The following is a 24,231-nucleotide window of genomic DNA, read 5'->3' as shown; positions in this document are numbered from 1 at the left end:
TGATTGCAGAAGATAAGACTGATAGCAGTAAAAATTCTCTCTGCATGAAGCTACGGCATTCGGTCACTGCCAACACTTTCTACTTGGAGTGTCCCAGTTCCCCATACCCCTAAATGAACAAAGATCACACCCACTGTGCCAGGAAGCAGCTAAACTTGTGTTTTCCAAAAATCTCATCTCCACGCTCAATGAAAGACACAGACAGACTTAAGTTTGCATGTAGAAACCCATTTGTAGTTAGTGCTTTTAATGATTAAACTCCAGGCTTCACCATCAGTTCTTTAGACCAACCAAAAGTTCTCAGCATAAGCAGCACAGCCTCGTAGAGCTCCCAGCAATGGCCTGAGCAAAGCCAGGCTCACCTCAGCCACAGCTTCCGCTTGAAATACTCTGAAATCAAGCTGACTGGGCACAATTTAGGTTCTATTTGGCACTTTTAAAGGCAAAGCAAAGGGGATTGGGAGAAACACCAGCCCCACCGAATAGAAACACAAGTTTGATGAGCATTGATGCTTACACAAGGAGACTCCTCTTCTCCACGGGAACAGGGGACTACAAGATAATTCAAAATAATTAAGAGGTGCCCACCTGAGAGCACGATGCCCCGGGCAGTTACTGAGCATGGCTGATGCCCTGAGCTCACCCCGTGCCCTCGTCCTGGCAGGATCAGCAGCAGAGAAGTCCCCTGTACCCCCCAGGAGAGGGGGCCAAGCGAGCCCCAGAGCAGCAGGGCCACTCCAAGCCACCCTGGCAGCGGGTTCATGCTACTACAGTCACAGCTTTGTGTTTAGGCAACAGCAAAAACTAATCACGCTTTTCTAACGTAGCGGGTAAGAGATCCGACTTTGCGCTCAAATGTTCCGAGTCGTTTAATTTACAGCTCAAGGACAGGAAAAGTGTTTTCAGATGTGCTGTAGGGGATTAAAGTCAGCTACGTGGAAATCATTACCCTGCACTAACAACGCTCTACTCTATTTTAACGGCTGCTGGGACAATCCTAAGAAAAATAACTTGACCTAGGTTAGCACTGGGCCTTCAACACGGGCCTTCGTGGGAAACAGACCCATTAACAAGACATAACTAAAAAAAATAAAGTTGCAGACACCTTTTATCCCACGATTTGTTTTCTAAAAGACTCAACGTCATTCTCAAAAGATTACTTGCATACGCTCACGTACTTTACCAAAATGTTTTTTCACCTGGTAATGATCTGCAGGTCTCACTCTCTACATTGGTAGAGCCGCTTTTAAGTTGCAAGAATTCCTGGGTCTTATTGAATTTCTAATTTCTCCAGCCCCTTATAAACTAACACTTAGCACTTGGGAAAGCGCCAGACCGGAGCTGGGATGCTGCCGTCTGCTATTGTGCAGCCATGCAGGTGTGAGAGGGCAAGAGCTATGAAAGTCTCCAGAACAACCCTATCGATGGATTTCACCCCAATATGTGTAGACCTTTTGGGGATGAGGTTGACTCCAGGTTCCTGCCCATCTCCTGAACGCTGTTCACCTCCCACGATGGCACATCGCTATGGTCACCACTGATACTTATCACTGATACAAGCCTTCTAGGAGCTGAACTGAATCCAGAAGCAGCTACAGCCGATGCTTCTACTTGCCCAGGACTGCGAACGTCACCGTGATAACCATGAGGTGATGAATCCATCCCCGCAGCCTGATGTAGGGCTTTTACCCACCAAGCAAGGCTTTGCACAAGCTGGTGAATGGGCGCTGAGCTCGGCCGAGCACCCTGATGGACCCAGCTCAATCAGGGTACGGGAAGGAGAAGCTGTGGGATTTCTCCTCCTTCATTCCTCTCGGCTGAAACCATCGCTGTGTATCCAGGCTCTGGAAAGTTGCCGATTTTCCTCTCTATTAGTCCTCGAGGAGCTCCAGAGGGGAAGCTGTGATTCACTTTTCCAGTTGTACTTTTACTGGAAACTTGAGAACATCATACATTGTCATCCTTCCCATCTTCCAGCAGCGCAGCTCGTGGCACATGGACCCCAGGAAAATCTCCACGAGCTGGGGGAGGCAGAAGGGGGGGCTCGGGAGAACATCAGCTACGTGAGGTTTCAGGGACTTTTGGGGCTACGCGTCCAGCAGACTCACTGCTGAGCCTTCTCCCATAGAAACTTCCAGAGAAGCTCCATCTCTGTACAGAGGGCAGGAATAAATAGAAAATCTTCATTTCTCAATCTCAGATTCTCCAAGCAGACTCAGCAGGACAGTAACGGTGCGTGGGTCCATGGGGGCTCTCTGCACGGGAATTGGGGTTCGGTTATCCATCCCCCCCTCCCCTGCAGGGCACAGCTCGTGGATACAAGTTCTGCACTTGGGCCACTGCTTTCCTTGGTCACTCAGTCTCAGGCAAATGAGAACAAATCTGACCCGCAATGCAGGTCCAGAATTTGGGTTTTCCCAACCCAGGCACGCTGGCTTTTTTCCTCCTCAGCCCCTCGTCCTTGCTCTGCCGGGGTTGCACAGAGCAAACCAGCCCCCCCGAGCTGGGCAGGGGTGTCCACAGCCGCTATTTAAAAAGAAGAATGACCATTTCTGACATCCCTTCCCTCCACGGGCAAGGGCCCGGCAGTGCCACTCCATCAGCGGGCACACCAGGCGGAGGGGGAAGAAACTGCTTCCAGGATTTATTGTAGCCAGAAGGAACCAAACCTGAACCTTTGAGGATTTATGCTTTGACACCACAGTCAGGAAACACACACAGCGCAACGACCCCGGGGTCAGACCAGTCCTCAGCACCCACCCAGCCCCACAGCGTTATTACCCAAAAGAAAAAGGGCTGTAATTGGATTGGATTGGGAAGAACGGCATCAAATTTCTTTTTTTTTTTTTTATTTTTTTTTTTTTAAAAAGTCTCACAACACCTGTGAATTCCTCCTGGCACTCACAGGAATACAAACACATTAGTCCCAGGGTGAGGAGCCAGAAAGCACACTTCTTGCCGGAGAAGGAATTCCTTCATTTGTGTAACTTAGAGACAACTTCACAGTGAGAAAAAAAAAAAAAAAAGAAAAAAAAACACAAATCAAGTTTTACCATGTGATCACCCTTATCCACACATTTACATTATTTAAAACTCTGAAATCCTTGGCCACAGGTCAAATGCATACGTTTTGTGGCTAAATACCAAGATCTCCCTACCACGTTTCTGTGAGTAATAATTCATGGGGCTGCTCAACACCCAGGATCTTCTCCAGGCAGCAGCCACGTACCTGCCCTCACCCTCCCCTGCAGATACCAGTAAGGCAGGCGAAGCAAAGCAGCCCCTGGTTTAGGATTAAACAGCTGGGAAGACGATGCCGGAATGTCTGATTTATCCTGAACTGTCCTGCTAAGCCTTCATCGGCACCATCACCGCTGCCCTCCGCAGCCCAGGCACTGCTCCAGCCTTACTAAGCCCACCTGAACTCCTGGCCTCGCATTTTGGAGCCATTAACCACGACCTGAACACCCACCCCTCGTCACGGCGATGCCCAGGTAATGCCTCACACGTTACATCAGAGCATCAGTTACAGAAATCGACTCCTTTCATGAGCTGACGAGGATTTTCCTCCGCTCAGTTTGGGAACAGAAAGGCTTCTGTGCTGCTTTTGCTTTCTGCGGTGCCGCTGCCCAGAAACAGCCCCGCACGTCTCGGGGCAAAATGTGACCCGACGATGCTGGGGACAAAACACCCACTAAGTTCATGGGAACAAGGGTGTAGCCAAGAGAGGCGCTAGAGAATGGGGGCGTGAAGAAAAAGGGACTCCAACAGCATTTATAGTTCTCGATAAAGGACAGAGTAGAGATTTTAGAAAAAGAAATCTCTGTTAGTACAGGCTGAGAGCAGGGGCAGCCTCCCAGACACCAGCACTGACTGGGCTGCAGGGGACAGGGGAACCACAACCCCCAACACACCTAAAGCTGCAGCATCCCCTTCCCAGCAGTTTTCCCCGATGTGAGCTTGGGACCAGCTCCTCCAGGAAGGATGCAGCGCAAGCCTTCATGCTCCCAGCTGGAAGAAGGCAAGAGCCTCAGAGAAAGCTTTGGGGCTCTCCCTCCTTCCCCCTCTGGCACCGACGGGCAGGTCTGGGCTGTGCTGCCAAGGGCTTTCCCGCGGTGTGCATCAGCAGGAGCAGCATCGCTGACGCCACAAGGTCTCCTGCCCAGTGCCCCAGGTCCTTTGGGTGCTCAACCCTCTGTTCTCAAGCCGTGGTTACAGCAAAGCACGGCTCCAACCTAATTTTATGGCTGCTTTTATTTGAGGCGTGATCCGATTTGAAGTAACATGTCTTCCCTAACAACCAGGGCAAGCAGCGTGACCAGGAGAGACGTTAACATTCAAAGGAGCTGGGAAGGCTTTCTTCAAAAGAGATAAGAAAATAGACAATAATACATAAGCAAGAAGAGGGCAGGCTGCACTGCTGAGCTGCTTATCTCTGGGCTTGTTGTGCGCACTTGCCTGGACACTGTCTTCCAAGATAAGAAAGGGTTGTTTGCGAGAAATAATATTGATTTTAATGTGCAAGTACTCGTTCACCTGAGCGTACATCACTACAGAGAGCCCAGATGTGATTTATCCAGCAACACAGGCTTGATCCTTTGTTACTGCTAGAAAACAAACCAGTTTTTCCCTCTGAACAGATTCTGCCGTGCAGCTGGGTAAGAGAAGAGCCATCAAACCCAGCGTGACGTTGCTAATGACAGACTGCGCTAACGATAGATGCGTCCATCTATTTGCAGTCCAGCCACACGGTCACGCCTGACTGTGGCCAAAGCTTGGATCATAACAGAAATCCCACTTATTTCACTTGTTCCATCCCAAGTACAGTGTAGAGATATTGCCTGCATGGGAAAGTTTTCTGCTCTAGTCGTTTATTCCACCCACAAGCAGTCAGTCCTTCTGGCTCTTTGCTTGTTTCCCCACCGCTGTATCCACGTCTTAATGAATTTATAAACAGGATAATCACCCTCTCCTCCCATCAAATTCAATGGGCTCTCTGCATCCCCAACACCTCTGAAAGCCAGACGGACCACAGCAGTCTCGGGACATCCTGTGAGACCACGCAGTGACTCCCCCTTCTCTTCCCCAACATGTTTTCCCCCTGTTTTGATTTTCCTCCTGAACTTTCTTGTCAAAGGCCTTTTACTGACCACAGTGTGCAAACAAAACCAGTCTTGTTCTGTATCTCGGTAGCACATAAAGCCAAGGGTTCATGGAGAAAGGGCAGGGGATGGAAGAAGCCCAAAGGGCACCAGAAGGCTGGAAGCCCTCCAAAGGAGGGAGCCTCCTTTGGTGAAACAGAATTAACATCAAATTTCATACGTCTTCAGTACAGACATAAAACAAACGAGCTCATTATTTCAAATACATTTCAGACAAACAAACTTACTAAAAATAAAGATCTCCTTGTGTTGATTTGCAAACTATATTTTGCTGAAGGCAGCGTACAGAGAGGACACTGCTTGGAGAGCATCCTTCTGCCCAGGGGAGGAGAAGGTACTGACACATGGCTCTGCAGGTGGGGGCTTTCCTGGGGCTCAGACTCACAGCAGGGTCCTGGGATCCAGAGCTGTGACAAACGGCACTGAAGGGACACGCACACAAACCAACAAAATCCCCTGTCACTGCCCTGGGATGCATTCCAGCACCAGGTCTGGGCGACCTCCAGGAGCCAGGTGCTCTCCAGGAGGCTGGTCCCAGAGCAGGGATCTGCTCACACCCAGACATGCTTCCAGCGATGACTAACGGCTGGGCAGAGTCGCCTGCATCCAACAGGTCACTCGAGAAGCGGGAGAGAGATCCAATAGTCATGTCACCGAGCACTCGCTTTGGGCCAAACTAAAAATAGCCTTAATAAAGCATTACTGGAGCTGCTTTCCTTACTGGAGAAAAAATAAACTATTCAGTTTTTCCTATCAAGGGAAAAGCCACTCCCACAGACATCTCTGGGCATGGCCGAGGTGTGTTTGCTCTTGGAGGAGCCACCTAACTGACCCAAGAGCACCATCTCCCCGAGAGCATCAACCCTGCACTGAACACTTCCTGACCATCACCAGCTCCTGTCTGTTCCTGGCTTGCAGAAGCCTGAGCATTTTTGACTGACTATAAGATATGAGAACCTTTAAAATCTGCATTTATGAAGGTTTTAAGGCCTGACAAAACCATGGCAACCCTCTTGCCAACCGTCCTGCCTAGCAAAGCCCAGGCCACCTCACTCACAAACCCTGCACCACTGCAAGGCTGTGGGCCATGACCAGCAACATCTGCTGTAGAGAATCCGCTGCTCCTCTGGGCACACTGCGAGGTCCCACAGTTAAAAATATCCACCTTGGTAGTTAGAGCTGGGCAAACCCAACCTGATGCCACAGATGCTCCTGCTGCCAGAAGTCCTCCATGCAGCAGTCTCCAGGCCATCATGAGGTTGTTAATGAATATTTCTGAATCTCAGGGAAACTAAACAGACAAATCATGGAATCATAGAATGGTTTGGGTTGGAAGGGACCTAAAGCCCATCCAGTTTCACCCCCCCTGCCCTGGGCAGGGACACCTCCCACCACACCAGGTTGCTCCAAGCCCCCTCCAACCTGGCCTTGAACCCCTCCAGGGATGGGGCAGCCACAGCTTCTCTGGGCAACCTGGGCCAGGCTCTCACCACCCTCACAGCAAAGAAGTTCTTTCCCACGTCTCATCTCCATCTCCCCTCTTTCAGTGTCAAACCCTTCCCCCTCCTCCTATGGCTCCCCTCCCTGATCCAGAGTCCCTCCCCAGCTTTCCTGGAGCCCCTTGAGGGACTGGAAGGGGCTCTAAGGTCTCCCCGGAGCCTTGTCTTCTCCAGGCTGAACGCCCCCGACTCTCTCAGCCTGTAAGATCATCCTTAACCTCACCAAGGCATGTACCCACACTGCTGAGAGACCTCTGTCCTCTCCCCTCGTGATGGAGCAGAGCTGTACCAGTGTGACAGAACCCCTGCTCTGTGTCCGTGCAAGAAGTCAGCTCTTGGGGGAAGAGATGCCCTTTTACGGAGATATTGCTGACACCACATACACTGACACAGCAGCTCCCACCACCAGTATGGTCCCAGTTACCACCAGCAAGATCCAAGCTCCACTTCCTAACCACGAGGACCAGGTGGACACCAGCAGAAAGCTGGGCACACACTGCATGCCTCTTACAGAGGAGTACTCCTCGAAGGTCCCATCTCAGCCAACAAACAGACACCAATTGATACGGGTGGTTAAAATGAGGTGTAAAAGTGGGAAGTCACCCCATAAATTCACAGGAGAAACCCTCATACATAAGAATAAATTGCTGCCACTCTGTAGGTGAAAGTTGTTTTCAGCAAAACTTCATTCTAACTCCTGACAAAGTTGTTCTGCTGCCAAACCACCACAGCTGCTCACCAAAACCTCTCCTCACTACACAATTTTAACCACTTCCAAGGAGAGCTCCACCAGCCTGCGGACAGCCTGCAAGGGAACCCTTGTCCTGCCCCGGGTACAGCCCCAGTTTGGGTAGAAGATCATCCACTCTCCCCAGAACTGCTCCAAGTGGAAAGCAAAACACCCGTCCTCCTTGGCTATGGGAAATACTACCTGCATGAAGAGTTTTCTTGTTTTTCTTGTTTTCTTTCTATCCTAATGCTGAAGCCACATCATCCCTACATCATGGGCTGAGCTCAGAGGACTCCGCTTTGGCCGAGCAGCTCAGATGCCACTGTTGGATGAACCATGAGGAGCAACCAAGGCTTGGCTCCATTTACGGCAGTGCTCCTTCCCCACTGCCCAGGCTTCCAGTCACAAACTACGTGTCTTCCAAATGAAGTATAAACAGTAAACGATAGCTCTTTATAGCAGGAAATGCCTTTTTAATCTGAAGTGGAAAATTGTATAAACTTATTTAAATCAATTACAGATAACATTAGTCATTTGTGAGCCTTATAAGGAGCACTCATTTAGCCTGGATGGTTTGTGTTAGGAACCTTGAGCTACAGAATTACCTTCAATGGAAAGCAAAAAAACCCCAAGCCTTCGTCTTGCTTTGAAATATTCTAAAAAAGGTGAATGTGGCAGGACCTTAAAATGTCTATTCATTGAACAGATGTTTAGGAAAATGATAGGTGGATGTTAATGAAGTGGGAGGCTTTGCCCAAAGGAGATTTAGATCCCAGTGCTACTCTTCCTTGAGTCGATAAACCTCCATTGGGTTGAAGGATCTGACCCAGCTCACAGCCTGGACAAGCCTTGCAAGGTACGAATGATAACTCACAAACATAAATGAACTGAACTAATTTTTGTACTGGTGATCTTTTAAAAATGACTTTGTTTTACTCTTTTTAAAAAAGCAGAACAATTACACAGACCATGGGGATGCACCAAGAACTGAGCCTGAGGACACGTCTGCCCCCAGGCCAGCCACAAGCTCCTGCTGAAGAGCCAAGCAAAGCTGACCCAAGAGCACATCAAACAGAGGAGGACCTACCTGTTCAGGGAGAGCAGTAGCTGGTCCATGCAGGCTTTGATCTTGTTTTGTGCTTCTAGGTGTGTCATGTTCTCCGTGCTCTCTCCATTAATTGCCAGAATAATATCTCCCGGGCACAGGTTTGCCATGGCTGCTTTACTGCCAGGGTTAATCTAGGCAGGGAAAAATTAAAGGGTTACTTAAAAGTTTTAAAAAAGTCTGGTTTCTTAGAATAAGCAGCAGATAAAGGGAATAATTATTTCTGGAGAAGACATGTACTTTGCCTACACCAACGGCATCTACCAGAGGTTGGATGTCAGAGCCAGGGCTCTCGGGTCAGCCCCAGTTCTCTGAGGCCATCCTGTACAAAGATGCTCTTTTAAATCAAGAGATTTCTGTCACTGTGTGACCAGGTCCTCTCTCCAGATTTGTTTCTTGCTTAAAATAACACAATACCATCTTTCAAGAGAGATGCTTCAGACTCCTTTGGCTTGCAGGCCCTTAAATCATGCTGTGAGAGTCAGTCCCTAAAGAGCACATGCAACCCTCCTCTTTGGCTAACTACATAATTAGGAGATGAGCGTAGTCACCCTAATTGCTTCCTGCACAGGGGTTACATTTGACATCAGTTTTTCCTGACCATCATTCAAACGACCTGTCTCTTTCTAGCCCCGCATGGAATATCATGCAGCTCATTAAGTCTCCGCAACTCCTTCCTTCTGGTTTTGTAGGAATGCCAGAACCTTATAAAACTCATAACTTCTTTCCTGAGGAACTAATGACAGGTCCAGGTACCATTTGTGGTCAGCCATAAGACCAAACTTGCAGCACATAAAAGAGTTTCTGGAGAAATTACCATTTCATTTACATCAGACCAAATGTGGTTTTAATTTTTGCAATAATATAAAAAGATGCAAGGCATAGGCAGGACAGGTAAATGTGTCTGTTTAAACTCTTAATAGCTACATGCTTGCCCTCTAATTTCCTCTTCAGTCATTCAGAGCATCTGCTAACGCTCCACTAACCAACCATGGGGTTTCTCAAGTGAGAAAATTCAGCGAGTCTGACTTTCGGTTATTCGTATCTCACTGCACGTACGGTGCCACGGTGCTTTGAGTTGGTTTTGATTTACAGGGCTATAACCCCCTGTCTCAGGTGGTGGGTCTCTGCTCCATCACACCCCGCTCAAAAGATCCAGGTGACAGGATCACTGCTCTGTCCTCCGTCCCCCCTCGGACATAGCTTACGTCAGTGCACGGGGACAACCAGATATGTTTTTTCAGACAGTTTGAGATGAAGTGCTCCATCTGCTCCGTGGTGCCCGCATTGGAGGCCATCATTAAGTAGGCAGTCTTTCAGAAAGGGAAGAACACATGCCTCCCTATCATGTCATAGAATGGCTCAGGTTGGAAGGGACCTTAAAGACCACCCAGTTTCACCCCCCCTGCCCTGGGCAGGGACACCTCCCACCACACCAGGTTGCTCCAAGCCCCCTCCAACCTGGCCTTGAACCCCTCCAGGGATGGGGCAGCCACAGCTTCTCTGGGCAACCTGGGCCAGGCTCTCACCACCCTCACACCAAAGAAGTTCTTCCCCACATCTCATCTCCATCTCCCCTCTTTCAGTGTCAAACCCTTCCCCCTCCTCCTAGGGCTCCCCTCCCTCATCCAGACTCCCTCCCCATCTCTCCTGGAGCCCCTTGAGAGACTGGAAGGGGCTTGAAGGTCTCCCCGGAGCCTTCTCTTCTCCAGGCTGAACCCCCCCAACTCTCTCAGCCTGTCCTCACAGCAGAGGGGCTCCAGCCCTCCCAGCATCTCTGTGGCCTCCTCTGGCCCCACTCCAACAGCTCCATGTCCTTCTGCTGTTGGTGGCCCCAGAGCTGGAGGCAGCTTTTCATAGGGAACTTGAAGAGGGCTTGGCATCACCACCACAGCTCTTTGTGGATGGCACCGGGGCTGCTCATGGGATAAGGCCAGTAAAACAGCCGGTGAGAGGCAGATGGCACCTGGCGTAACATGGACCTGCCTCCCCACTCCCTGCATGATTACAGCCATGATGCCACTGAAACATGAACCTGAAGGTGTTTGAGGAGCTCCAAACCACTTTTTTTGCATTTAAGTAGAACTGGCAGCCCGAATTAAGCCTTTTGTTGCGTTGTCAGAATAAATCAGCATTTGCCATTTGCTCTTCAATAGTTTCAGCCAGGCTATTTTGCTCTAAAAAACCTGTCTGGGCTCCCTCTCCCTGCTTCCCGGGCTCCCAGTGCCTCAGCTCAGAGCAAACAACAGGAGGCATTTCTGAGCACAGCACACATTAGCTGTAAAGCTCTGACACAGGACATTTCAACCCAGAATAGGTCCATTTTTTTCCTGGCACGCATTTTGTCCTATTGTGTTCTTTGAACCCGTGTAAGAAGACACAGCATTCACCAAGTATTAGGGTCCTTCTGCAGCCACAGAAGCCGCCAGACCCACCAGAAAGTCAACCAGAAGCTCAACCAAGGAAGCATCTCCACGTTCTCCGCTTCCCTCAGTGTCTGCCCTGCAGCCCTGGCTGCCAGCAGGCTTTTGGACTAACAGACCTTCAGTTTGACCCAGGACAGCTGTATTTTGTTCTTGTCTATTCAATGCTGTCTAGATGTCTGATGGATTTTTTTTTCTCCCCACACTGATCTTAACCAGATTGTAGCTCCCCTGGAGAACAAGCTGTTCATAAATGGGGCTCTTAGCTGTTTCCTATTTTTAGATTCTGGTTTATTTCAAATTATTTTGGCAGTATCTTCATATTAGCATTTTCTGCTAGCTGTGGAGACGACCGAGGGCTTGAAATGGAGCTGCGCTCCAAGAACTCATTAATTTGAGATACAGCATCAGTGTCACAGCAGCTTGGGAATCAGTATTGTAACGTCTGTCAGATCCAAAGTTTATATATTAGTGATTCATGTTTAAAATACTTCAACCCAAGCTCTCCTAACTCACAGCTGTGCAAAGCCCTTGACACCAAACATGCCACAAAAAGCCCTACGAGCCAGGATATGGGTCAGGACTGCATCTGAATCCTCGTGCAAGGGTCCTACCTGCTTCAGATCCATCCAGAGAGCCTACTGCAAACCCAGGATCTCTTCAAGGACAAGGATGCAATTTTAAATATAGTAATTTCTGTAACAGAGTCGTGGTGTTGGCAGCTCACGGGGTGTCCATCCCTGCGAGGCGCTCAGCTCCCCGAGAGCTCCGCTTGCGCTCGGGGCGACAGCAACCTCAATACACATTAGGAGAGGAGCAGTCAAGCGTATGGCACCGAGAGCCAAACCCACAGCAAACACCGCAGGCTTAAAGAAATGTAAATATTTTTATTAAAGGTCCCCTAAAGGTTTTCCTTTTTCAAGTAGACAAGAATCCTGCCTCATTTGGAAGCGCCGAGCTCCCAAAGCCACAACTTTATCCAGCAGTGAAGCAGCACTGATGTGAACTCCCGGCCACGCGTTAACTCGTGCAGCTGGCTGTTGTTGCCCTGCCCTCAGAGATACTGCACTTCAGATACTGGAAAGCTGCTCGAAGGTCTCCCTGGAGCCTCCTCTTCTCCAGGCTGAACCCCCCCAACTCTCTCAGCCTGTCCTCACAGCAGAGGGGCTCCAGCCCTCCCAGCATCTCCGTGGCCTCTGCTGGACCAAGCTCCAACAGCTCCATGTCCTTCTGCTGTTGGTGGCCCCAGAGCTGGAGGCAGCACTGGGGGGTGTCTCCCCAGAGCGGAGCAGAGGGGCAGAATCCTCCCCCCTCGCCCTGCTGGCGATGCAGCCCAGGATGTGGGGGGCTTTCCAGGCTGCTAGTGCACGTTGCCGGCTCGTGTGGAGCTTCTCCTCCACCAACACCCCCAAGTCCTTCTCCTCAGGGCTGCTCTCCAGCCATTCTCCGTGCAGCCTGGATTTGTGCTTCAGATCGCCCCGAGCCACATGCAGGACCTTGCACTTGGCCTTGTTAATGATGAAGCAGATCCCCCACAGCGCTACACGTGGAATACCCACCGCCCATCGCCTCATCACTGCTGCATCTTCAGCGGGAAGGAACTGTAAGAGGACAACACACATGAAGGACCAACCAGCCTGCCGGGGATGTCACTGGCACTCAAGTTTTCACAGCTCCTTTTGTGCCCCCAGAAGCACAGTTGTGTGTACTCTGCCCGAGGGGACTGTGCACGCACAGCGCAGCCTCTGCTCCGGGAAGCCAGCGTAAACACGTGGCATTTTTAGTGCTCTCCCCAAATTAAATAAAGTCAATAGAGAACAATGTTCTGCATTTAACCCCGCTTCATAAAACTGAGCAGCTGCTTCTTTGTTTCTCTCCAAAAAAAAAATAAAAAAAAAATATGCAGATGCAAAAGAATATTTATAAAAAGAAAATGCTAAAAGAAACAAGAAACCTGCACAGCTAGCAATACTGTAAGAGCTGGGCGCGTGGAGGTTTGCAGAGCGTGTGTCCCTAGTAAGTAGCTCCAGGCTCTCGAGAGCACAGACAGCAGGCTCTCCCCGTGCAGCTCCTGCAAGAGCGTGCCTCCTGCAGGAATTCACTCCAGTAGGAAGCCAGAAGGCATTTTTTTCCACCCTTTTCTAAAAAGCATATTATTCTCCCTAACCCCCTCAGGACAAGTCTCAGTTGTGACACCTTTGTACATCCTCCGCATAGCACTGGGCTTCAAAAAACACTAGAGGTCCAATATCAGCACTCGTCTCAGTCCTTTTATATTATTTCAGCAGGAGAAGGAGAATTTTAAAAAATGAGACGCCTTCTCTCATTGTCCTCTCCCTCCTTGGTCACCACAGGAGGTTTGGTCACAGTGCTGTGAGCACCACCCCCACGTCGAGGACAAGGAGGGGAAAAGCGATCCACATTAGCACTGGACCAACACCCCAGAACTTGGCATCTCCTTTTGCCAAGTCATCAACTAGTGAACTATATCTGCACAATTACAAACTCATTTTTTTAAAATAACTTTTCCTGATTATTTTCCCCGGCACCTTTCCCAAGATGACCACCCACCTCTCTCCTCTCCTCCAGGGAGACCAGGACCAACAAGCAGCCCCTTCCCCAGCTGAGCAGGCACACTGATGCTATGGAACAGACTGGAAAAATCCCAAAGCCAGCAGCGGCTATCTTATCTGGCCACTGGAGCCTCATTAGGATTTACGGAGTTCTAGCATCTGACACCAGGCCAATAAAATAAAGCGCATTAAGGCAACTGTTGTCCTAAGCCAGTTGGTGTTGGAAGCCGAGCAGTCCCATTTACTAAGCGAGATTATTTGCGCTGAGGGGAGTTTACTCTTGAAACACACATAGCGTTAGACTTTATCCCCCAGAGAGATGGGGCGCAGAAGTGTGTCAGGGCTGTGAGATCTCTCACTGCAGAGCAAATCTCGGGGGGCAGGGAGGGAAGTCTCCCGTGCCTTGCCACACACATCCCCTGCCCACGCAGGGACAACCCCACGGGGACAGCTCAGCTCTGAGACAGCTTCGCTCAAGCCATCTCTAGAGTTGGGCCAACACCACAAGTGGAAACAATCAGCGCTTAAGTGGAAGGCTAATTTGTTACACTAACCCCTTTTTGGACTCTTTTCCCCAGAAGCCTGCCCCTGTAACATCACCCGTGTCAGCACCCAAGGACAACTGAGCTGGGAACGTGGTTCCTCCTCGCTGCCTGCACAAGTCTCGGCACAGCCATCGGAGAGAAAAAACTTAGTATTTATTCTCCCAGTAGTTTTTACTCAAATTATCAAAAGGTACCTATTCAGACCAATCACACCTACATAAAAAAGGCAGTTTCCTCTCTCCCAGATCACCTTCACTTTTACTCTTAAGGAAATAAGCGACTGTAACAAAACACAACACATCCCATCAATTAACGAAGCCATCTTCCCAGAATTTAATGGGTTAAAAGGTGCAATCCCATACAAGCCTACACAGAGCACTCCACTCTTCTCTTTAAATCAATGGCAGTTTGTTACAGGCCGAGTCTGGGGAAATTTTCTGTTCTGCAAGCGTGATCAAAAGGGCCTGATTAAAGCCTTCGAGAGGCTTTCAAGATAAATGTGACAAAATTCTCAGCTTTTAAACAAAGCAAGCCTGTTCTATGACCAGGAAGCATGCTATGGGGCAGCAGATGATCTTACGGTAGTCACATCTTTGAAAACAGGAAGAACCGAGAGTTAAACGACTAACTAATGAAGATAAATTCCCCAAATCCTTTAAGCATTCTTTCCAGGGATTCTCTTCAGCTTTTCCAAGCATCGTGCCTTGAACCCACCTACACTCCTCGCCAATTCATTTGCATTTTTCTAATTGCTTACACAGAAGATCAATGTATCAAGACATTATTTAGGTATGCTGCACAGCCCCGTAAACAAAGAGTGCTGTTTATGCAACAGGAATTCATTTAACTACTGAAAAAAACAAGATGAAACTTAAGAGCAGAAAAGGGAAAGAACCAGAGAAGAAGTGTTATAAATGACAAGATGCTTGAAAACCCTTTTGAATCCAAGAATCCAGAACCAAATTTAGAATCAGATTTACAGCATAGATCCTTGTCCCGGCTTAGGCCCCGTCCGGCATAAACCATGACAATCCTAACCCAGCTCAAAGGCTGAGGTTTCTGTGCAAAGAAACGGCTGAGAATCCACGAAATTGGCCACAAATTTTAGAGCAACCAACCACATAACCTGAGCGCAAAGCTCAAAGAGCTGACTGAGAAAGGCACAGGTCCTTCAGACGCTCCCATCTGGCTTATTTTGCCGAAAGCTTGCCTTGTTCAGCCCAAGGGCACCCAGAACTCCAGGACCTTAAAGCCTACCCGGTCCCACCCCCTGCCCTGGGCAGGGACACCTCCCACCACACCAGGTTGCTCCAAGCCCCCTCCAACCTGGCCTTGAACCCCTCCAGGGATGGGGCAGCCACAGCTTCTCTGGGAAACCTGGGCCAGGCTCTCACCACCCTCACAGCAAAGTTCTTCCTCACATCTCACCTCAATCTCCCCTCCTTCAGTTTACAGTGACCCCTTTAACCACTACATCTGCTATTACTCTTAAATCTGCTTTATGCTCACTCTGCCATGTCGAGGAGAGAGAGGTTCTATTAGAGAGGTTGGTGCTGGTCTCTTCTCACAAGCAAATAGCGATAGAACAAGAAGGAATGGCTTCAAGCTGCAACACGGTAGGTTTAGACTAGATATTAGGAAGAAATTCTTCACAGTAAGAGTGATCAGACACTGGAACAGGCTGCCCAGGGAGGTGGTTGAGTCACCATCCTTGGATGAGTTTAAGAGTCGTTTAGACGTGGTGTTGGGGGATATGATATAGGGAAAAACTTTGTAGAGTAGGGTAGATGGTTGGACTCGATGATTCCAAGGGTCTTTTCCAACCTGAATGATTCTATGATTCTAAGGCCAGGGTGGGACAGCCTGCCCAGGGGACACTCGTCAACCCTTGGTGTAGTGTCCAGAGCATCACTGCAGTCCCTCAGACACGGCACCATCACATGCTACTCGGCAAACTGGATTTAGCAGCAGCAGAGTTCGTGTTCATGAACATAGTCGGTTCATCTCCATGAGATCTTTAGTGCTCAGCTCTCCTGTGAAGCCTCTCCTCCTCAGAAATCTCACAGCATGAGCAGGGCTTCCTGAACCCCCATCTGGGGAAAGCCCTGGGTGGTTTTCAGAGGACATGCAGGGGCTGCTTGGGGCTCTCCCTGTCAAATATTTCACTCGCCTTCTCAGCCAGGAAGGTGGGTCGATGCTTTCATAGAATGGTTAGAGTTGGAAGGGACCTTAAAGATCATCGAGTTCCAATCCCCTGCCCTGGGCAGGGACACCTCCCACCAGACCAGGTTGCTCAAAGTCCCATCCAGCCTGGTCTTGAACACTTCCACTGTCCTATCAAAAGAAAAGCAGCAGCAGAGGTATCTCCAAAGAGAAGAAAATCCTCCAACACAAAAGGTTTGGATTCAGCCGGTGAGCAAACCTGGAGCTTCATTCTTGTGGAACAGGCAGGTGCTAATCTCGCACAGATTGCAGGGATTTGTGCCTTTGCAACGCGGCTGCTCTCTCCCAGTTTAATTGCGAATGCTAGATATTTTGCAGGGTTTAGTCTTTTGTACCAGAAGCTTTACATGTGCTAAAAGGCTTCTGGGAAGCGTTTGGTGGCTCGTGGTGAATGACAGCACTCAGACTGGGCGTACTGGGAACCTCCCAGCTGAGCTTCTGCTCCTGGTGCCTGCTATTGAACAGTCCTGGATTTAACTCCTCATGACAGTTTCTCTTCTCACTGTGCGTTGCCCATATCTGATAATTAAGAGCGATTGCTCTCAATAACCTTCTTTAATCTGGTATATTTTGCTTTCTTTACAGCTTGTGCTGTAAAGCGTCATTCGCACGTAACCTGCTATCAGTCCACACAACGTGTAAAACTACTTAAGGTTTAATGGGTGTGAATTTGAGTTGCTGTGCTTTGGCAAGGAAGACTGAGCGTGGCACGGGCTTTGAGGCATCTTTATGATGTTTGGAAAATTCATTGGCTGAAATACCCTTGCACAGCAAATTTTTTTTTTATTTTTTTTTTTTTAAATACAGCTCTGTTCTCTCTGGGGTTTATTTTAGGTCCCTAAAAGCTACTCGAATGCCATGCTGCAGCTCAACATTTTTGCAATCGCACCGAGTCACCCAATGACTCCTGGCTTTGCTCGACCTTGTTGTGTTAAGCCCTGAAGTAGAAACCAAACACAACCTTATTTCCCAGGGCTTGGGGCAAGCGTGGTGTCAACGGCTGTGGACAAACCCACCGCCTGAGCCACGCTCTGGCCAGATACGCCGTGGTTTGCTTGAGCTGTGCCGACAACAAATCAAGCAGAGGATTTTCTGTGAACATGTTTGTTTTAGCTTTTTTTATCAACGCTACCAGATCTTGAGAGATCTACTGTTTTCTTTCACACTCTAGCACCTGTGGTCACAGATGACTTAAATAGAAACATTTTCACTAAGTGTTTGGGTATCTAAGAGCCCCGAGTCAATGCATTTTAAGAGCTCAGAAATCAAACAACAAACACAGTTAGAAATACTGTTTTTGAGAGGACTTGTGCCTTTTAGGATTTGCCATGTGACTCCTGCAGACTTCTGACACACATTTTCCCCCCAAGCTACAAAAAAAATATAAATAATTGAATTGCAATAGTCTGCACTAATTCCACACAATCTATAATGGTGCATTTGTATTAAAATTAAAGGATGGATCCACCCCAACAGCAGGACCAGGATTATCACCATCTATTGTGCTATACCACAACAAAACGTTTAAGAAAAAAAAAGAGTAACTCCACATATTTCCCTTGTATGCTTCCTACCCTAACAGGGCCATGTTAGTCAGACCCAGACCGCCATCTAACTTTATTCTCTTTTATCGCTGTATCTCTCTGTATTCTGTCACTGTATTCTCTTGTATCACTGTAGATAGGATACAACCACGTGCTTTTCCAAAGTAACTCTGAATACCTGTCCCAACAGGCAATCTTTCCATCTTCAAGAAGTTAGAAAATTTACATCACCATCATTTAAAAAAAAAAAAAAAAAGAAAAAAAAAAAAAGCCTAAATCACAACCCCCCAGCTCTAAACCCCGCAGTCTCACAGAGCCTGTTCTGCTTTGTTCAGCCTGGCAGAGGCCCCCAGTGTTTTCAAGGGTGTGCTGGGTTTATTTTGCTAAACTCGCCCCAAGGTCAGACCTTGCATGAATGGACCTACATGAATCATCCTTTCCGCCTGCCTTCCCACTCCGGATTATCAGCTTGCTTGATTACGGTAATTAGCATTAGGCTTTCATTCCAGCATATTCTACCACTACTGTCTCCTGAACCAGCACAAGCCTTTATTCTTCTCTTTCAGTTATTAAATAAAGCCTCGGCGATAGAATAACTTCAGCAGCAAATCTATTACGTACGCACTTTCTTTAGCTCTTGCCTGTAGTTCACATTAACTGTTAAATAACAGGACAGCTTCAGGTGTAACCACCCAGATCTCTCACCCCAGACCTTACAAGCAGCAATCAGTGGAAGAATGACGAGAACAAAAAAAGAATGAGAGGCAAAACTACTTCCTTCCACTTAAAAAAAAAATCATCCCTACTAGAACTACTACTGTCTTCTAACAAACATTAATATGCAACCAAATGAGAAATAGCTGGCATCACCAAGTTCTGCACCGGCAATAAAGACACCAGCAGAAACCAGCCGGGGGGTCCTGGTTTCAGGATTCACCAACACAGAGCAACTACTTCAGTCCGTTTGGGAGTTTTTAATGGAAAGTACATCATTTCCATTTAATAAACAATCAAAATACATACAAGTTATGTGTAAAACCAGGAAAAACCTTATGGAAAGGTTCACAGAAAGAGTGGTTGGGCGTTGGAACAGGCTGCCCAGGGAGGTGGTTGAGTCACCATCCCTGGATGTGTTTAAGAGACATTTAGATGTGATGTTGGGGGATATGATATAGAGGAGAACTTTGTAGTGTAGGGTAGATGGTTGGACTCGATGATCCCAAGGGTCTCTTCCAACCTGGATGATTCTATGAAAGCAAAGAGAAATGCCCCTTTGGTGGCATCTCTGGTTCTTCCCTTCTCCACCAACAAAGGTGGAGTTCCCAGGGTAGCTACACCCAGACCCCAGAGCTGCCCAACCAAGCTCTGCAGAGCCCCCCGTGCTCTGCTGTCCCCTGACACCAGAAGCAGCCTCGCAGGCCACCCCAGGAGCTCTTACTCCGAGCGCGTACTCTCTGTGCTCCAGTGGGATCACAGCAACACGCTCGGGCACTCGCTGGCTGCCCCGATAGAGTCAACAAGACAACTTTTACTGGAATTCCTCCCTCAGCAGAATTCCTTCTCCAGTGTCCTACCCTTTAACGGGGCATGTATTTGCTCACATACAAAAGCTACTTAAGTTTAAAAGTCAACCTTAACTCAAACAATACCTGGGTAATGGATTGCAGACCAATTATTTCTCGCCCTTTTTGCGTTACAGTTCCAAGCCAACACTGAAAAATGCATTTTTGCTGCTCAGCTACAGACTTAGCAGGTAAACTGATGGTCAAGCCGGCAGATAAAGGAAAAACTGCAGTAAAAACTTTCTTAAAAATACTGGAATCGGTCCATTTTCAAATTATCTGTTTAGCCAAGTAATTTATCTATGACTCTGAAAGCAGTAAGTGCTTGGATTAACACTGGCAGAGTCGGGTAGATGACGACATTGACTGCTCGAGGAGCTGGACAAGCAAGTTTAGGTGATTAAATGCATTCAGCTCCTCTAGTTACGCTAATGACTGATTATCTTTTAATCCCAGGCAAGGGGTAGATCAACTGTGATCCCCCACAGAACTGCAGCGCTCACTGATGTGGTTACAAGCACAACACTGAGAGCAGCCGAGTCAGTCCTTCCATTCCTGCTCCTGCACCCTGGTTGCTGGTCAAAGGCGATGCTGGCCCTGCACTTGGCCAACAAGGGCAAAACGTGTCCAGTTGTCACCCTCCTCAACCAAAAAAAAATTAAGTTTCTGGTAGCTGACAGCTGCTTAAGTCTTAAAAGCTTGTTCTATCAAGTCATTGAGGCCAACTCTAAGCAGATGTTTTGGGTCATTCCTCTACAAATATCACTAGGAGGAGGAACCGTCAATTACATGATGTAATACACCCGGCATTAGCTTACTGTGACCCTGGGGATAAAACAAGCTGGGTTTCTTCCCCAGCGCACAGCCTTGGGCTACCATTCCTGTCCCAGCACCGGGAACGTCCCACTGCTCCTGACAACGCACCAGCATCAACTGCTCTGTGCCCCCCAAACTCCAGCCATCCAGACTCACCTGGCTCCCCCAGAAAATGCAAGAAGAAACAGGGAGGGGGGGAAAAGCCCCAAGAAAGATGTCCCAAGTGCAACCTTCTGGATTTACATTTCTCTTTCCTCCTCTTTAATACTAAAGAACTGAGTACCCCAACTCCAGCCCCAGCCTCTCTAGGGCAGCACTCAGCTGTTCCCAGGCACTTGGGCAACCAGGTCTTTGCCACTTGTCACTTCAGATGGATCAAACCACAGAGGGAAGTGACCTGCTTTCAAGAAAAACAGATCATTCCTTGATTTCATGAGTATATTTGAAACAGCTGCAAGGGATTGGGCTCGACAGCATCAGCTGCACCAGGACCAATGCTGTGACCTCGCAGGGGGCTCAAGGCTAAAGCAAGTCCTGGTGAGACAAGTCCTGTGTGATGGTTATCTTCCTTGCTGTCAAATCCATATTGTTTTCCAAGTTTATCCCTTGACAACACTGTCACAAACCACTTTTAGGGACTACCTTCAGCTTTCTTTCCAGCCCCATCACGCCGATGCTTCATTATTTCCCCTCTAGCAGCGACACTTGGGCTTCAGGTCCCACAGATGAAACATTAAGGAACTCTGCCCTCATTTAACCCAGAGCAACGACCCTCAGAGAGGCTTTGGAGAAGAAGCTGCACCTTTCTATGGTCCCCCCAGCAGAGAGCAAAGGATCACTCGCTCTCTGTGGCTCCTGGGGCAGCAGCACATCTCTGCGCTGTTATAGTGAGGGAGAGGTCTGGGGAGAGATTGTTTCCTGTAGCAGGGTGGCAAAGTGTAGAGAAAAACAACCTATTAATGACCAAATAATTATCTTTTCAACCCCTACACAGATGAATTTGTGTTTTCTAAGGAGGCAGCCAGCCTCTGGCACCCAGACCTGAGTGTGGGTGGCTTTTGGATGCTGTGAATCCCAGACTACAACCTTTGAGTTCCCCGTGTAACCAGTCCAGGTAGGATGGCCCAAACACCTTGAGGCACGTCAATCCTCAGCCCCCCCTCAGGCACAGAAACCCACATCCCTAGGGGGGCCCATCCCACCCAGAGCACGCCAGCATCTCGGGCTCGCAGCTGGATGCGGGAGTCCCCGAGTCTGGTTCTGCCTCCCAGCGGAATTTCTGCTTTTCAAAATATGTTTGCAATTTAATGGCATTTTAATATAAAACAAATAAAATTTAAAAAAAAAAAAAAAAGCACTTTGAAGGAAGCATAAGTCAGCCAAAAGCCTCAACAATTAGGTTACAGCAAGAGGCTCCCTCCCTCCTGCAGAGACCCAGCCCAGGCGAGGGGGGAGCCCCCAGGCCCCTTTGCCTGGATTTCAAGCTGGGAAGAACAGATTTACTGGTTAGACAATTAAACTAATAGTCTAACTAGACAATTACAGAATGAAAGCAACTATGGCACCACACCAGCCACGCTCAGAACCCCACAAAGAGGCAGGATGGCACGGACCCACCACCGAGCAAAGCCCCAACTCCCCGGGGGGAGCCCCCCAGCAGCCCCTTCCTTCACCCCATGGCCAGGAGCTGCAGCAGAGGCCAATCCTCCCCCCCGGTTTTAACCTTTTCAGGTACTATTTGCAAAGCCAGTGAGGTCTCCTCTTGTGTTAAGAGACCAGAGCCCAAGCAGAGCACCCTGCACCCATATTTATGTTCCCAGCGAGCTGTTTATCGCCCTCCAGGAGCAGCCATCGGAGCATCCCCCCCTCTCTCAGTGGGAGCAGCATTTAAAAAGGATGTAATTTAAAAGGCTGCCATGCTCAGGAACACGAAATAACACCCCACGACTGCTACTTGCGTTACAGGTCCTCGTGATCCACAGCAAGACTGGCCTGATGAGAAGGATCCTCACACCCCCCAGGTTTGCTGAACCAAAGGAGAAGGAATTTGGCACGCCACCTGCCTAGGCAAACGCAGACTTTGTTTTTTCTTGTTTAATGTTAAACCAAAACTTTTTTTCAAAGTAACAGGAAAACACACTCCCTCCGCTAATTACAATGTTCCTTTTCACAACCGGAACGTTTTTACAGTTACCAGGAGGCGATTTTATGTTTTGTTGTCATACATCCCACATCACCAGGGGAGGAAGAGGACCTCCCCGTGCCCGCGAGGCGCAGGCTGAGCCCCGAAATCCGAGTGCCTCCCCTCGCAGCGCAGACACCCCGACTCTGTGTGCACCCTGGCATGGCCAGGCCCCCTGGCTGCTGCTCCCTCCACCGCCCCAGCCTTTCCCAGGCCGGGATTCCCCTCCTCTCCATCCATCTCCTCCTGCTTTTCCTCCAAAACAGCCCTGGCTGGAACACTCGGTGAAGGACAATCCAAACTGAAAACAGAGACATAAAGCTGTATAACAGGCGCATTTGAACTCAAACACAAACCAAGTCTCTTCAAAACACGCTCTCTTCCATAATTATTTCTTTAAAACTCGGGGTACATGTTTTCCCTTTTCTATCACAGCTTTGGCAGATGAATGAAAAGATGGCCAACAGCTTGTGCGTGTTAGGATAATATTTTTAAATTATAGCTCCTTTCAAAGCCTTTCAATAGTCTCAGTGTTTGCTCAGGCGCCCCAGCAGCTGCCCAGGAGAGCCTGGAAATAATACACAACCCCAGCAAGGCCGGGCAGCTTCGGGTGTCCAGCCCTTTCCCAGGACAGCCCAACGGCGATGGAAACACCAGTGCCCGCAGGAACGTGCCCGGCTGGGGCACAGCACCTCATCCATCACCCCACCTCGCCACGCTCCTTCCTTGCACGGGGAATGGTTTGTTTTCACATATATCTTATGCACAAAGCCCATTTCAAGCTAGCCGCGGTGTCTTCGTGAAGAATTTTCCAGAATACATCTTGGTGAGGTTAAACACAAGTGTGAGTGCACTTACACAGTAATTACTACCAGCCCACAGGGACCCCATAACACAGCAGCCTGCGCAGAGAAACTTCTTGCTGACTTTACTCCTGCCTTCCTAAAAAAAAAAAACCAAAAAAAAAAAACCCAAAAAAAAACCACCCCAAGAGCCTGTGAACTCGGTCCAGGGCACGAGTCCAAGCCCTCTGTAAATGCTGAGCACTAAAAACTTTGAAAGCGAATCTTTATGAATTAACATCCAAAATAAAATAAAATGCAGCGTGGAGAAGGCTATCTGCTCTGCTGAAACTGTGCTGCGGTCAGAGGGGAAAAAAAAAACTTACTTGCGTGTATTTATGTGTATATGTAATAATAGATAATTAAAAAGACCCCAAACGCTGCTCCCCGCCCGTCCCGGGTACCAGCGGACCCACCCCGGTCCCGTCCCCGCCGGTCCCCGCTCCGGTCCCCCACCCAACAAGGCTCACCCTGGAGATGGTCAACGGGGCGCTGAAGTCTTTCCCCCCCACCAAGCGAAACCCCCACGGCGAAGGGCCACGCAGGACCACCGAGTGGGACATAGCGAGGGCAGTGGGGAGCTCCCTGCCCGCTGCAACTCCGGCTCCCACTCGCGATCACGATCCGAATCGCTTCGCGCGCCTCCCAAACTCCGGGACGGGTCGGTCCCGCCTCCCCGCCCCGCCCCGAGGCGGGGCGGGGCGGGGAGGCGGGACCGACCCGTCCCGGTCGTCGCTGGAGGGGAGCTTTATCAAGGATTTACCCCCAGACGTTTTTACCGGTGGGTTTCGGAGCAACCACTCGCAGTCGTAAAGTGTGCGTTTGGTGCCCCTTCGTCCTCCGGAGTGGAAGGAAAATGATGTAATAGGTCGGTAAATGTGTGGTCGCAACTATTTCGTTCATCACGAGCAGTATGTTGAAGGACAAAAGGGAAGATTTTTGAGAAAATAGGCAGGTTGGGTTTAAGGCAGTTTGGGAATCCTTCATGGTTGTCCCTTGACCAAAAGAGAAGCTTCCAACAAAAT

General features: G+C 49.0%; 1 protein-coding gene across 1 annotated transcript in view; it reads right to left on the bottom strand.

Annotated features, from left to right (window-relative positions):
• The window catches only part of PDLIM4 (PDZ and LIM domain 4), a 51,904-nt gene extending 28,044 nt beyond the window's left edge, over window positions 1-23,860 (bottom strand). Inside the window, exons 1-2 of the mRNA XM_074155577.1 lie at window positions 23,677-23,860; window positions 8,479-8,630 (exon numbers count right to left, since the gene is read on the bottom strand). Coding sequence (XP_074011678.1) covers window positions 8,479-8,630; window positions 23,677-23,769 — 245 coding nt within the window. The 5' untranslated portion in view covers window positions 23,770-23,860. The remainder of the gene's footprint in view (window positions 1-8,478; window positions 8,631-23,676) is intronic.
• Window positions 23,861-24,231: the final 371 nt, after the last annotated feature.

Source organism: Numenius arquata, chromosome 11 (assembly GCF_964106895.1).
Source record: "Numenius arquata chromosome 11, bNumArq3.hap1.1, whole genome shotgun sequence".
Lineage (NCBI taxonomy): Eukaryota > Metazoa > Chordata > Aves > Charadriiformes > Scolopacidae > Numenius > Numenius arquata.
This window is presented reverse-complemented; position numbering and strand designations above follow the sequence as displayed.